Genomic DNA, 13,640 nt, shown 5'->3' with positions numbered 1-13,640 from the left:
ACCGGCAGGTGAGGACGCACATGGAAACGGTCAAGGTAGCCTTGGAGGACGAGCTTGAGGAGACGTACCGGGGAATAAAAGAGGTGAAGCACAAATTAGAAGAAGTGGAAGAAGGGATGAGCGAAATTAAGAAGCGACGGAGAGGGGATAAGAAAGAGATAAAAGAGGAGATAAAAGAATTGGTCCAAAGTCTGTGTTTGGATCGTGATGATGTGCTCATTAACCGGATGAGGGATTCGCAGGTGATGGAGGAGAAGCGAAGAGGAAGAGGACCCGGTGTAAGTGGTGACCAATATGGTCGTGCGTATGATGCGCCAGGGGATTTAAGAAGCTTGGGGGTCGAGATGGACCCGGGTGTTCGTGAGAGGCCGTGGGTGAAGTGTGCGACAGGTCTGGTGTGCGAAAGAGGAGGTGTGCAAGAAAGTCCGACTCTGGGGTGTGTGAGGAAAAAGTGCGTGCCAAGGAGTGAGGGTGCTGGCGAGAGTGAGTCGGTCGTAGCGTGTGTGCGAGGGAGCACATGGAAGCGCGGTGTGGTAAGTGTTACAGAGGGTGTGACGGGAGAGTGTGCGCAGGAGTGCGCGCGAGAAAGGTGTGTGACGGACAGGTGCACGAGGAAAGAGTGCGCTGTCAAGAGTAAGGGTGAGTGCGCTGTCAAGAATGGAGGTGAGAGTAGTGAGAGTGACAAGGAGAGTGAGTTGGTTGTGACAGGTGAGCGAGGATGTACACCTGGGATGGAAGGATGCACACCTGGAATGGTAGAGCGTGAGTGGGAATGCACGCTGGAGTTGGTGGTGAGGCACGTGGTTGGGTGTGCGAATGAGGGCACACCTGTGATTGTCACAGAGGAGGTGACCGAGGAGGGGGCGCGAAGCGGTGTATTGGTGAGGTGTGCGAGCAACGAATGTGTGCCAAAGTGTTCGGTGGTCAGGTGTGTGACCAAGGCTGTGAGTGGAATGGGTGTACCTGGGTGTGTAAGGAAAGGTACGAGGAGCATGGGCACGGCTGGATGTGTGAGCAAGGAACGGGCTGCGGGGTGTAAGCGTCCAGGCGAAGCATCGACGTTAGACGGGGTAGAGTTTAGAACGACTTATAGCCGAGTCGGGCCCTCGGTGCGTGCTGGGCCTCGCTTTGAACGGCCGCGTCCGTGCTCCACTAGGCGGAGCGGGCAGCCCGATAGAAAGGGTCGTCATGGCGACCACTTTTTGGTGAGGCATTCCGGCAGGCCGAGATCGAGCCATGGGATGGCTCCACGCCGAGGTGGTGCGTGGGATCTCGGCCCGGGTAAACCTCCTTCCCTGCACCGAATGCGGGATGTATCCAGCCGCTGGCACAAAACAACCAGCATTCATTGTTTGGCTTTACGAAGCCGGGCTTTGGACAGGAATTGGCGCACCGAGAGGTATTAGTGAGTCGACTGGGTGATGAGGTTAGTGTTTTGGACCCAAAATTGGAGAAAAACAAAATTTGATGATTGGCAAGGGATTGGCAGTAGTGATTGGCAGATGATGGGCAGTGATTGGCAAATTTTTAATTTGTTGAATTTTGATGTGCAAAATTGGTAGTGAAAGACCCCCGATGTGGTGGGATGGCATCCCTGCCACCCTTCCCATGGTGGGGGCAAAGGAGCACTAGATTATGGGGTGTATGGCAGTGAAAACTAGCCCGGGTGGGTTAGGATATTGTGTGTAGGGATCTAGAGAAGATGACCTTAGGTAACGTTAAGGTTAGTTAGTGACTGATACCTGTAGTGGGGACGCAGGTAGATTAGTGTGGATGATAATGACGTGGGAGCGCAATAGTTTAAAGGGACGACTGGGAAGCGCAAGTTTCAGAAGGGAGTAGTTAGCTGAGATGATGCCGTGTGTGTGAGGATGGAACAGGTGTGATTGCACAGGTGTGCAATTGGACAGGTGTGTGGAGCAGTGTATGAGTAGTGAGTGTGTGGATCAGCGCGAATGCGCTTGGGGAGAGAAGGGTGCAGGTGGCACCAAGTGTGAGAGCACAGGTGTGCAAGTACAGGTGTGTGGAGAGAGTTGGAGTAAGTGGTACGGAGTGGTGTGCATGGTGCGAAGGTGTGGATGGGGGAAGAGTGGACCCCTTTCACGAATACCCGGGGCGGGTAGTGTAAGTGTTAGGTAGAGGGTATAGGTAAGTTGTGGTTGGATATTGGCATTTGTGGTGCGGTTGCAGAATGGTGTTGTGAATGGGTGCATTAGTGTTGTGGAAATGGCGGGGCGTGTAGCCTGTTAGTGTGTGTAGTTGGTTGGGCACTCCACCACTGTGAGGATGTCGGCCAGGTGAGGCCGCAGGTGGGCTCTGGGAGCCAGTAGAGTTGTGGATGGGGCCCGAGGATCCGGAGGATGGACCCGGGTAGCCCAGTGCCAGAGAGGGCACCGAGTGGGGAGAGTGCCAGAGGGCCTTCCCCTGGTAGTTAGGTTAGGGTAAGGAGCAGGTAAGCTCGGAGGCAACTGCAGTGGTGGAGGTGTGCAGGTGGGTAGACCCACTGGGAGAGGTACACGTCGCAGCCCAGAAATTGTACGAGGGCACCGGGAGATGAATCGGGGGAGTGAGACCCCAAATTGAAGAGCACCACAGTTTGGCCAATGGGAATTGGTTTTTAGAACCCATAGTGTAAGAGGGCCAATGGTTTGGCCAGAGAAAGACCCCGGGTAGTGTAAAGTTGTTAAAGTCACTTAGGAAATAGTTAGGATTGATGAACCTGTCGCACCATACGCAGCCACTTACCTGTGGTGATGATGATGACTCCACACCTGTGTTTTCTTTGTTTTGTTGCAGGAAATGAGAATTGCTGTGTGGATTGGTGAGACGCATCACGACGTGGATGAGACATTGGGGTGATTCCATCTCTCCCTCCCTAGGAGGGACTGATGATGAATTGGTAATGGCAAATTTTGATGTTGAGTTGAAAATGGCAAATTTTGATGAGAGTTGAAAATGGCAAATTTGATTGGTTAGGAGGGAGAGAAGACGAATTTGGTTTATGGGAGGAACGGGGAAGACAGTAGGGATGTTTGTTGATTTGTAAAATAGATGTTTATGGGTAGTGTTGAGTTTTGTGGATACAGTAAGGGGTAAGGGAGGGGCCATGTAGGTTACCTGGTGGGGGGGGGCGTACGATAGGAACGTACCTGTCTCACCTGGTTCCCATGTGCCCCCAGTGTGCATCATCTTATATTGCGTGCACTTTTGCGCCCTTACCACCTTACTCACTTGTCTTCTTCTTTTGTCTCCCACCTCCGAGGATCTGGCTTTGGGGTAGAGAGAGAGGAGAGAGCGGTGCTGGCTACGCAGTTGTGGGCCTGCACTTTCGCTGCTTGCTGCTTGGATCGATACACCATACGGACCGCAATGTTTGTGGCCACCCACAATGGACCGCAGTTCTTTTGCGGCCAAGCACCACCCGTGGAAGGACCTATGGGTCAACGTGGAACCTATGCCAAACAGGTGAACCACTTATAGTTGACACCACTGAAGGCCAAAATACAGAAATGGACGCGGTTGGCGCCTTTCTTTATTTTTGAAAAGAAGTAAGAAGGCCAAGTGCACCACACGAAGGCAAGACCAGCGGCAGAACATCGGCCGGCTGCGACACCACACAATGATTTATAAACACTTTATTGGTGCACCGGATGGTGCTCACTGTGTGATGGGGTGGTGCTTGATGCTTGGAAGGGGTGCTCTGCACGTTATTAAAGGCCGTCGGCCACAGAGCACTCGTGGGTTGGTGTATCGATGCTGGCAAGCGTGCTCTCTCTATGCATAACATCTGCATGTGTTCCTCCAAAAACAGGTCCTGGATCGTAGTGTAAATATCAGCGTAGTCTTGTGTAAATAATGCTCCCTACCGGCTGTATGTTTAGTTTGAGAATTCTTTCCGGATTCGGTTATCCTGTGGGTGTGTTTCTGAGAGGAGAAGGGTGCAACGTCGCAGGGGGACATATTTACTCATTTGTGAATATCTGTAAAACTGTCGCACTCAGGGTAGAGTTAATAGTAGAGGGAACTACATTGCGTGCCACACTAAAGTAGGTAAAAATTTATCGGGTCGGGACGCCCCGAGGGTAGAGAAGGGTGCAATGTTGCGAATATGGAATTTGGCCTCCATATCCGCTTGTAAATATTCCCCTATTTCCCCAATACTCCCCAACTATCCCCAATCCCCCATTCCCTAGTCCCATTGTCTGTAAACAACAATCAGTAGAGCCGACCTTCCCCTTTTTCCCCCATTAAATGTCGTGCCCAGGTCCACCGCACCACACGTAGACAACTTTCGGACATCTTGCTAGTTATTCTTAGTCTATGTCAGTTAAGGCCTCGTTTCCATTAATTATGACTCTTCGTTGCACCAGAATGTGATTATATGGCACCAGTAGTGAGTTTAGGACCTTTCCCGTACCTCCTCCCATCTTCTTCCCCGTCTACAACAACAGAGGGGCGCTGCGCGGGGGGGAGTGTGCGTCCTCCCACCGGCTCGGTTCGCCGCCATCGACAATGCGCTCCAGACGATGCGCTCCAGACCATGCGCTCCACGGGGTTACCACGAAGGGGCTCCTTGTCAGCTCCTCGTCAGGGGCGGAGCCGGTAACCCCCCCCGCACGCACCCAATGAGAAGCAACGTGCCGATTCCACGAGGCGGAGCTGACGAGCTGAGGGCGTGTCACTCCCCGCCGGATATACGCGGCCACGTAGCGGACGTGACGTGAGATGCGCCTGAACTACGGAGAGCAGAGGAAGCCACCGCCACCCCCAGCGCGACGATACCTCCCCGCATCTTTGGACCGGACCGAACCGGGTCGATTCTGCCCTGAGCCCAGGTGCACCTGGAGCCATCGATACCCGCTTTCCTGCTATCAATCCCCGTGTGAGTCAGCCTTGTCCCGTTTGCCTGTCGTCTGTTGGGGTTAATATAAGGTTGTGTCTAAGTGCCCACCTTTCTGTGCTGTACCTCTCGTCCCTGTAATCTGACCTTCCGCACGAATATAATCTCCTCCGGAGGTCTTGAGAACCGTATCCCTGGTGTCGTCATTTTAATCCCAGCCGTGTGTCTGTTCCTTCATTGACCTAGCATCGCGCGACTAGTCAACGTTCGGGTATAATATCGAGTATAATCTTGTGCAGACGTGGTCATCCCAAAACCGCTCGGTGAATAACATCCAAGCCACGTCTGTAACAATATATATATATATATATATATATATATATATATATATATATATATATATACATATATATACATACATACAGACTTGGCATTTAATATGGCATTTTTTTTTTCTGGGGGTGAACTTACTTTTCAAGATGTCTTAGAACCAAAAGTTCATTGGAATTATGTTGAAATTATTCTAGATTTTGTTAATGTGACCTTTAAAAGAAACAAAAACCACATTTGACATTTCGAAACAAATAAATTGATCCTTGAAAGTGATGTAAACTGATATCGAACTCGATTCACGGACAGTACTGTGTTAAACTTCTGTACGTTTTCCAGAAGTATCTCTTTATTTTGCACATTAGCCAAAAATTTTTTTAACAAAAACAAAAGTTAAATTACGCCTGGGATTACGGACCGTAAAATTACAGTTCAGTACTTCGTGTAACCCCCACGAGCATTCAGGAGAGCACGCACACGTTGAGGCATGCTGTTCACGAGATTTGCCAAGGTTTGGACAGGAATCGCTTGTCATGCAGCGACAATAGCCTGCTGCAATTCATGAACAGAGGTCGGCTGCTGGTCCAAGTGGTCGATTTGACGCGTTAATTCTGCCCACAAGTTCTCTATCGGATTCATATATGGGGACATGGCAGGCCACTCCATATGCTCTACACCACGGTCAGCAAGAAAGTGTTGGATCATGCGAGCACGATGAGGCCGTGCATCGTCATCTTGGAAGACAAAGTTTCCTCGAAAGGCTGCACGAGCAAATGGAAGCAATGTTTCTTCCAGATGGCCCTGTAGTTGAACTGGTTCAGGTTTCCATTCAGAACAACCAGGTCAGTTTTGCCCCCTGCATGAAAAGCAGCCAAAACGGTCACCCCACCACCTCCAGCTTGGACTCTTGGCACTATACAATCTTTGTTGTAGGCTTCATGCACTTGTCTGCGCACTCGGACGCGGCCATCTTGACGATAGACCAGAAATCTAGACTCTTCACTGAAGATCACGTGATTCCAGTGACCTGGCTACCATTGACGGTGCTCTCTGACCCACTGCAATCGGCGCTGGCGGTGTTGTCTGGTCAGGCGTGGCTTTCTCAGGGGTCGCCTGACACGATAGCCTGCTTGAACCAGTCGTTGGTTGACTAGCCTTCTGGATACAGGCACATTTGTCAGTTGCTGCCACTCAGCCTTAAGCCGATTAGCTGACTTGGTACGGCCATTGCGGACTAACCGGTGCAGCTGGCGATCATCTCTCCTTGTGGTTCTGCGGGGACGTCCTGGCCTCGGTATTGGAGTAGGGACACCCCTCTGAGCATTTCGTTTCGGTATCTTTGACACCTGACCTTGAGTGATGCCATACTGCCGAGCAATAGCACGCTGTTTCATGCCAGAATTTCGTAAAGCCACCACTCCATGACAAACAGCATTGTCGAGTTGACGGACCATCTCCAGAGGAAGCGGCAATAACTTTTGGAGACGTGCAGCAGTTGTTTTCCACTAATACAGAAGGCAACAACCCTTGTATACCCGACTGTGAAGCCAATCATCAAATGCACCTGTCCGTACATTTTGCCACGCCACCTGTGATATAATCCTGTTGTTGACTTCTTGCTGCGACAGACAATCAGTGACATGGTTCTTTTAACAAATAAATCACCAAAGTGTAAAAGGAACTCACCAGATTGGTGTACTGAGTTAAGAAAGTAAACCCAAGTCAAGAAAAAAAAAAAATATTCCATATTAAATGCCAAGTCTGTATGTATATATTGTTGCGGATATGGGATTTGGCCTCCATATCCGCTTGTAAATATTCCCCTATTTCCCCAATACTCCCCAACTATCCCCAATCCCCCATTCCCTAGTCCCATTGTCTGTAAACAACACTCTGTAGAACCGACCTTCCCCTTTTTCCCCCATTAAATGTCGTGCCCAGGTCCACCGCATCTCACGTAGACAACTTTCGGACATCTTGCTAGTTATTCTTAGTCTATGTCAGTTAAGGACTCGTTTCCATTAATTCTGACTCTTCGTTGCACCAGAATGTGATTGTATGGCACCAGTAGTGAGTTTAGGACCTCCCCATACCTCCTCCCATCTTCCTCATGAAACAACAACAACTACAACAACAGCGCGCGGGGAGTGTGCGTCCTCACACCGGCTTGGTTAGCCGCCATTGCCCATGTGCTCCGGCGGGGTTACCACGAAGGGGCTGACTGTCGGCCCCTCATCAAGGGCGGAGCCCGGTAACCCCCAGCACCCAATAAGAAGCGGCGGGCCGATTCCATCTGGGGCGGAGCTAACGAGCCGAGGGCGTGTCACTCCCCGCCGGATATACGCAGCCACTTACCGGACGTGACGTCAGAGATGCGCCCCGAGCTTGAAGTAAAGAGAACCAGTCGCCACCTCCGAGCGCTGAGAGACCTCCCGCATCTCTGGACCGGACCGGGTCGATTCTGCCCCTGAGCCAAGGTGCACCTTGAGCCTCGACTACCTGCCCTTCCTTGCCATCAATCCCGGTGTGAGTCAGTCTTGTCCTGTTTATCTGTCGTCTGTCGGGGCTACTATAAGACCGTATTTAAGTGCCTACCTTCCTATGCTGTCTCTCTCGTCCTTGTAATCTAACGTTCCGAAATATTATAACCTCCTCCGGAGGTCTTGAGAACTGTACCCCTGGTGTCGTGTCATTTTAACCCAGCCGTTGTGTCCTTTCCTCAATTGATTTAGCGTAGCGCGACTCGGCCAACGTTCGAGTATAATCGGGTAAACTGTGCAGACGCAGTCATACCAAACCGCTCGGTAAACCAACATCCACAACCGCGTCTGTAACAATATATACATATATACATATATATATATATATATATATATATATATATATATATATATATATATATATATTTATATATATATATATATATATTGTTACGGATCGCGGTTTAGATGTTATGATGGGCCGAGCGGCTGGTCCAACCGCGACCTAACAGGATCCCCAATTGGCCCGACTCCACCAACGTTGACCAGATCGCACCACAGATATTCAATCGGGAAACCTCTAATGCGACCGAAAGAGTAGGAAAAGAGAAGAAGACAGAGTACGGAGGAAGAACAGATTTATTATACACACACAAGCAAAAAGAAAGAGCGACCAAAATTATTACAGCAATGGATGGAAGAAGCAGTCACACAGTGCATCGTTAGCTTATACTATTCAATTTACTTAACCCCAGGACAACGATTAGGACAGACGACGTTCACACTTACACGGGGGATATTGCAGGCAGGTATGGCTTGAGGTGGATTGCTGGAGAGGGAGGCAGGGTCGGAGGCAGCAGCTCTCAATTCCTCGCGTTTTTGGCGGGAAAACCCTCCGTCGCGTATCCGCTGCCGATGCTGTCGACGTCACGCGCTGGCTCGGTCACACCTGCTCCTCTCCTTCTGGTGGAGCCGTCTCCCTCCTTTCAGCGCGTCTCTCCAAAGCTGGTTTCCTCTCCGAGTACCTCTCCTCTTTGGCTTGGAGCGTCTCGCATCTCACCGCTCACCGCTCACCGCTCGTCTCGTATGTCACCTCTTCGCTCATCTCCTGAAGCAGTCCCTTACAGTCGCTTTTATCACTCGGGGCGGAATCAAGCTGCCGGCTGCGATGGCACGCCTACCGGGTCGCTAACCGCGGTGCTGGTTGACTGTTAGGGCTGTCCGATTCCTCCTTCGATCATGACGACGTGCCACGCCTGTGAGTTGGCGGCTCCTACCCCCCCTCTTCTCCGAGATGAGCACATGGGCAATGGCGGCTTGCGGGATTGAACACCACTCGCACCGCTTTTGAAAGGAACTTTGGGAGAGCGGAGATGATTGGGGAAATTGAAAGGGCCTACGCTTATTTCGTTTGATACAATGCAGAGTCAATCTAGTAGGAAACACATATTTAACCTACATAGAATAAGGAAATAAACTATTTAAAAAGATATATCGTGGCCTGTGTGTAAGTTTCATGGAATTAACTAGGAGGACGGCTGCGACCATTATTTACATTACGAGGGTGTTACACATAACAAAACCATACTTTTCACATTCGTTACACTTCCTCCAAAATTGTTACACTTCTCAAAAACCGTTACACTTCTCAAATTCGTTACACTTCTCAAAACCGTTACAATATATTGTTGCGGATATGGGATTTGGCCTCCATCCATATCCGCTTGTAAATATTCCCCTATTTCCCCAATACTTCCCAACTATCCCCAATCCCCCATTCCCTCGTCCCATTTTCTGTAAACAACACTCTGTAGAACCGACCTTCCCCTATTTCCCCCATTAAATGTCGCACCCAGGTTCACCGCATCTCACGTAGACAACTATAGGACATCTTGCTAGTTATTCTTAGTCTATGTCAGTTAAGGACTCGTTTCCATTAATTCTGACTCTTCGTTGCACCAGAATGTGATTGTATGGCACCGTTAGAAAGTTTAGGACCTCCCAATACCTCCCCGCAGCTCTTCCTCATGGTACAACAACAACAACAACAACAACAACAACAGCGGCGGCGGCGCGGGGAGTGTGCGTCCTCACTCCGGCTTGGTTAGCCGCCATTGAACATGTGCTCCGACGGGGTTACCACGCAGGGGCTCGCTGTCAGCTCCTCGTCAAGGGCGGAGCCCGGTAACCCCCGCACCCAATGGAAGCGGCGGACCGATTCCATCTGGGGCGGAGCTAACGAGCCGAGGGCGTGTCACTCCCCGCTGGACATGCGCAGGAAGAGGGAGGTGACGTCAGATGCGCCTCAGCTTGGAGAGAGAAAAGGACGCCACCTCCAGCGCGACGATACCTCCCCGCATCTCTGGACCGGACCGGGTCGATTCTGCCCCTGAGCCAAGGTGCACCTTGAGCTATCGACTGCCTGCCCTTCCTTGCCATCAATCCCTGTGTAAGTCAGTCTTGTCCCATTTGTCTGTGGTCTGTCGGAGATAGATAAGACTGTGTCTAAGTGCCCATCTTTCTGTGCTTTACCTCTTACCGTGTAATCTACCCGTTTCTGCATCACCAATTATAGCCTCCTCCGGAGGTCTTGAGAACTGTACCCCTTGTGTCGTTGCATTAATCCCAGCCGTTGTGTCCTTTCCTTCATTGATTTAGCGTAGCGCGATTCGGCCAACGTTCGAGTGGAATCGGGCGGGATAGGGTTCTAATCGGGGAGTAACTGTGCGGACGCGGTAATACCAAACCGCTCGGTAAACTAACATCTAAAACCGCGTCTGTAACAATATATATATATATATATATATTGTTACAGATTTGGGAACCCCCACCCCCCCCCCCTTCACTTGTAAATATCCCCCTTTGTAATATAATCCCCTTTTATTAATTATTAAATATCACACCCTAGGCCATCGCAACACGCATCCAATCTTAGAATCATCTTGCTAATTATTTCCTATTCTATGTTTAATTAAGGCTCTGTATCCACTAGATTGACACCACGTTGCATTAACAAATAAGGATAGCTCCCCTTCAATAACTCCATACCCCAGCAAACTCTCTATCTCTGCAAAGCAGCTCGACAAGCGTGGGGTGCGCGCCCTCTCAACTGGCCTTGGTTCGCCGCCATTTTGAACATGTGCTCTGTATTGGACAAGAAGGGTGGGGTCGTCGAGAAGAGGCGTGACCGTGGCTCGCCACAAGGGCGGAGCTGTTCAGCTCCGTTACCAAATAAGGCTGCAAACAGAGCACGGGGGCGGGACCCAAACGGCCGAGGGCGTGTCACGACCCCGCTTAATATATGCGTTCGAGGATCGCGCCTTGAGAGATGCGGCAGATGAGCACATGACCGAGAGAGCCAGAGGCGTGTCGAGGCAAGAACCAGCCCTGCCGCGTGCAACGAACGAGATACGTGTGCCGCCGCCGCCTTGCTCGCTTCCAGCCCGGAGAGGACCTGCTTGCTGTGCGCCCTGCCAAACCTTCCAGCCTTGTGGTCCCACCTTCCTCTCCCTCCAGCCAATCCAATCTGCAATTCCATATTCGTGTGAGTGAGTTCGTTCTGTCTGTATTGTCCTGGGTATAAGTTAAGCCTGTATGGATAAGCTAGAAATTGCTTTGTGTCCTTCTGCTCCTTCCATTTCCCTGTAAATTGCATTTCATTTCTTTTCTGCTTTGGTTGTGTGTAAATAGTTAATAATAAACCCTGTTCTTCCTACCTTGCCTTCTTTCCTTCACATCCGTTCGTCCTTGTCTTTTTCCCATTGAGTACCTGTGGCACGATTTGGCCAACGACTAAGAATCGGGTCTAGTTTCTGTTAATGGTTCGAGCCGCGGCTGCTAATCCGCTCGGCAAATTAACATCTTGTCCGCGGTCTCGAACGAGGTTGCTCACCTGCCTCTCTGGAGGGAGCTGGGCAGCTTCAGGACTCATGTCGGTCAGTCGCAGACAAGGGGATTAATCCCCCCTTGGTAAGGGGAAAAAGGGCCGACGGTGAGATCCACAACAATATATATATACACATATATATATATATATATAAATGCGAAATTTCACATGCGAAATTTGCATTTATGTTTATTTAAATTGTACAATGGACTACAAAATGTAAATGTTTCATGATATTTGTTATATTATATCACCTTTATCTATCAATATTGTTGAAATGAAGATCAAATAGTTGTATGTTGAAATATGTTGAAAAAGTCAAAACTTTACATGGGGTGTACTTACTTTTTCACGTGACTGTACATATTGTTACGGTTCTCCGCCGCCCTTCTTACCCTTACCAAGGCGGGATTATGCCCCTTGTTCTTGCTGGGCTTGGCGGAACCGAGAGACTTGAAACGCCTCTTCCGGACAAACGCAAGGTAGGGTTTCGGGACCAAGTCTCGCTCGTACCTAAATCCCTGCGCCGCCACGGAAGCGGGGAAGCAAGCCTCGCACGAGCCACGTGTGTTTTGGGTACACCGAGCGGATTGAGTACCACGTGGTCCGTGCAGTTTTAGTGTAGTGGAACCCGATTTGAGCGGTTCTATTCGTACCACGTTTAGCCAATGAGGAAATCACGAGAACGATCGAATGGAAAGGAAGAACACATGTTTAATTATTATTCCCACACATCTATCTATAATTCCAGTAATCTCTGTCTGTCTGTCTGTACGTCTGTACGTTTGTCTGTGACCGCTGTTTCTCGACAACCACGGGTCCGATATACTTTTAACTTGCCAGGTATATTGCTGGGGACCCGAGGATGTGCCTTTTCAAGGTTTCATATTAATCGGACAATTACTTACCGAGCTATGTCCAAAAAACGATTCAACCAATCAGAGAGCAGCGAACGATCGCGTGTGCCGAACGTGGCGGGCACACTCTGCCTCGGATGGCACATTTGAGAGCGTATTCATTTATTTCACGTTTGCAAACTATGAATTTGCGATTCATTCGCTTTCCTGCGCGTTTGTGCACGCGATGGCGATTTCTTTACCAAACTCCGGAAGCCGTTCGCTTTGGACCAAACCATTGCATGTAAATAGAGGGGGGGGATTGTCACCACTCGCAAGCCGTTCGCTTTGGACCAAACCATTTCATGTAAATAGAGGGGGGGGATATAATTTTAGATATAGATATAGTACGGGCATGCCCTAGTATGTACAATGATCGGTATACAGAGACACAGAGCAGCACTGAATCAGTCTTATCCTTAACTCCCAGACTCGGGCCCGTCACACTCACACAGGGAATTGCAGGCAGATTGATGTTCCGGCCAAACGCGCCGACATGGTCGTCCAGGAACGGCCCCGTCCGGCTCTCCACGGTCCCAGCACGTCCCGCGAAGAAGGCAAGCAGGCAGTGGAAGGATCCTCGTAGCACGTCTCCCGAACAAAAGGCAGCCGATGAGGTAGAAATGAAAATATGCGTCTCTCAGCGCGGCTGGCGGTTACACAGCGCGTAACTCAATGCACTGTACGCGGCTCGGCTTCAAGCTCAACCGAGCGTTGCTTTATATTAGCGCGTATCCTGGTTCATGCGTGTCTTTCTCCACTCAATGCCAACCCAGGCCTCGTACCTCTCTTCAATCCAGCTGCTTGTGAGTTCTCTCGAGTCCTACTGCTCACGCGCTTTCACTTGCGAGTCCTCCTGGGGGCTTTGCGCAACCGCTTATATAGATACGCCCCGAACCTTCTCGAACCCTCTCGAACCCTCTCGAACCTTCCAACCATGCCCTGTGACACAGTCCTGCCGCCACACCCTCTGAGCCCTGATTGGCGGCTCGCGCTTACCGTCAGCTCCTCTGCCGCCCTCATTCGGTCCCGCCCCAACCCTCCTAGGCCTGCCTCGTGTTAATTCGCGCCAAAATGAACCAAAGACGGCACAAAGAGGCATGAGGCTAGGGAGGCTAGGGAGGCGGGATAGTCAATGGAAGTAGAAGTAGGACCTATTCTCCTTACTCTACTCAACGCAGAACTAACATAGGAAAAGGACTAAGCTC

At 50.3% G+C, this 13,640-nt stretch overlaps 1 protein-coding gene across 2 annotated transcripts in view; it reads right to left on the bottom strand.

The window, feature by feature from the left end:
* Positions 1 to 12,945, bottom strand: part of UBXN1 (UBX domain protein 1) — a 75,513-nt gene extending 62,568 nt beyond the window's left edge. The window contains exon 1 of one of the 2 annotated variants that reach the window (XM_078766627.1): positions 12,884 to 12,945. In XM_078766627.1, the coding sequence (XP_078622753.1) occupies positions 12,884 to 12,930 (47 nt within the window). In that variant the 5' untranslated portion in view covers positions 12,931 to 12,945. Of the gene's footprint in view, positions 1 to 11,542; positions 11,611 to 12,883 lie in introns of those variants that run through there. The other variant, XM_078766628.1, reaches the window with a different exon arrangement.
* Between the last annotated feature and the right edge of the window lie 695 nt (positions 12,946 to 13,640).

The sequence above is a fragment of the Myxine glutinosa genome, chromosome 12 (genome assembly GCF_964187855.1).
Source record: "Myxine glutinosa chromosome 12, kmMyxGlut1.1, whole genome shotgun sequence".
Lineage (NCBI taxonomy): Eukaryota > Metazoa > Chordata > Myxini > Myxiniformes > Myxinidae > Myxine > Myxine glutinosa.
The sequence above is the reverse complement of the archived record's forward strand: the minus strand, read 5'-3'. Positions and strand labels throughout refer to the sequence as shown.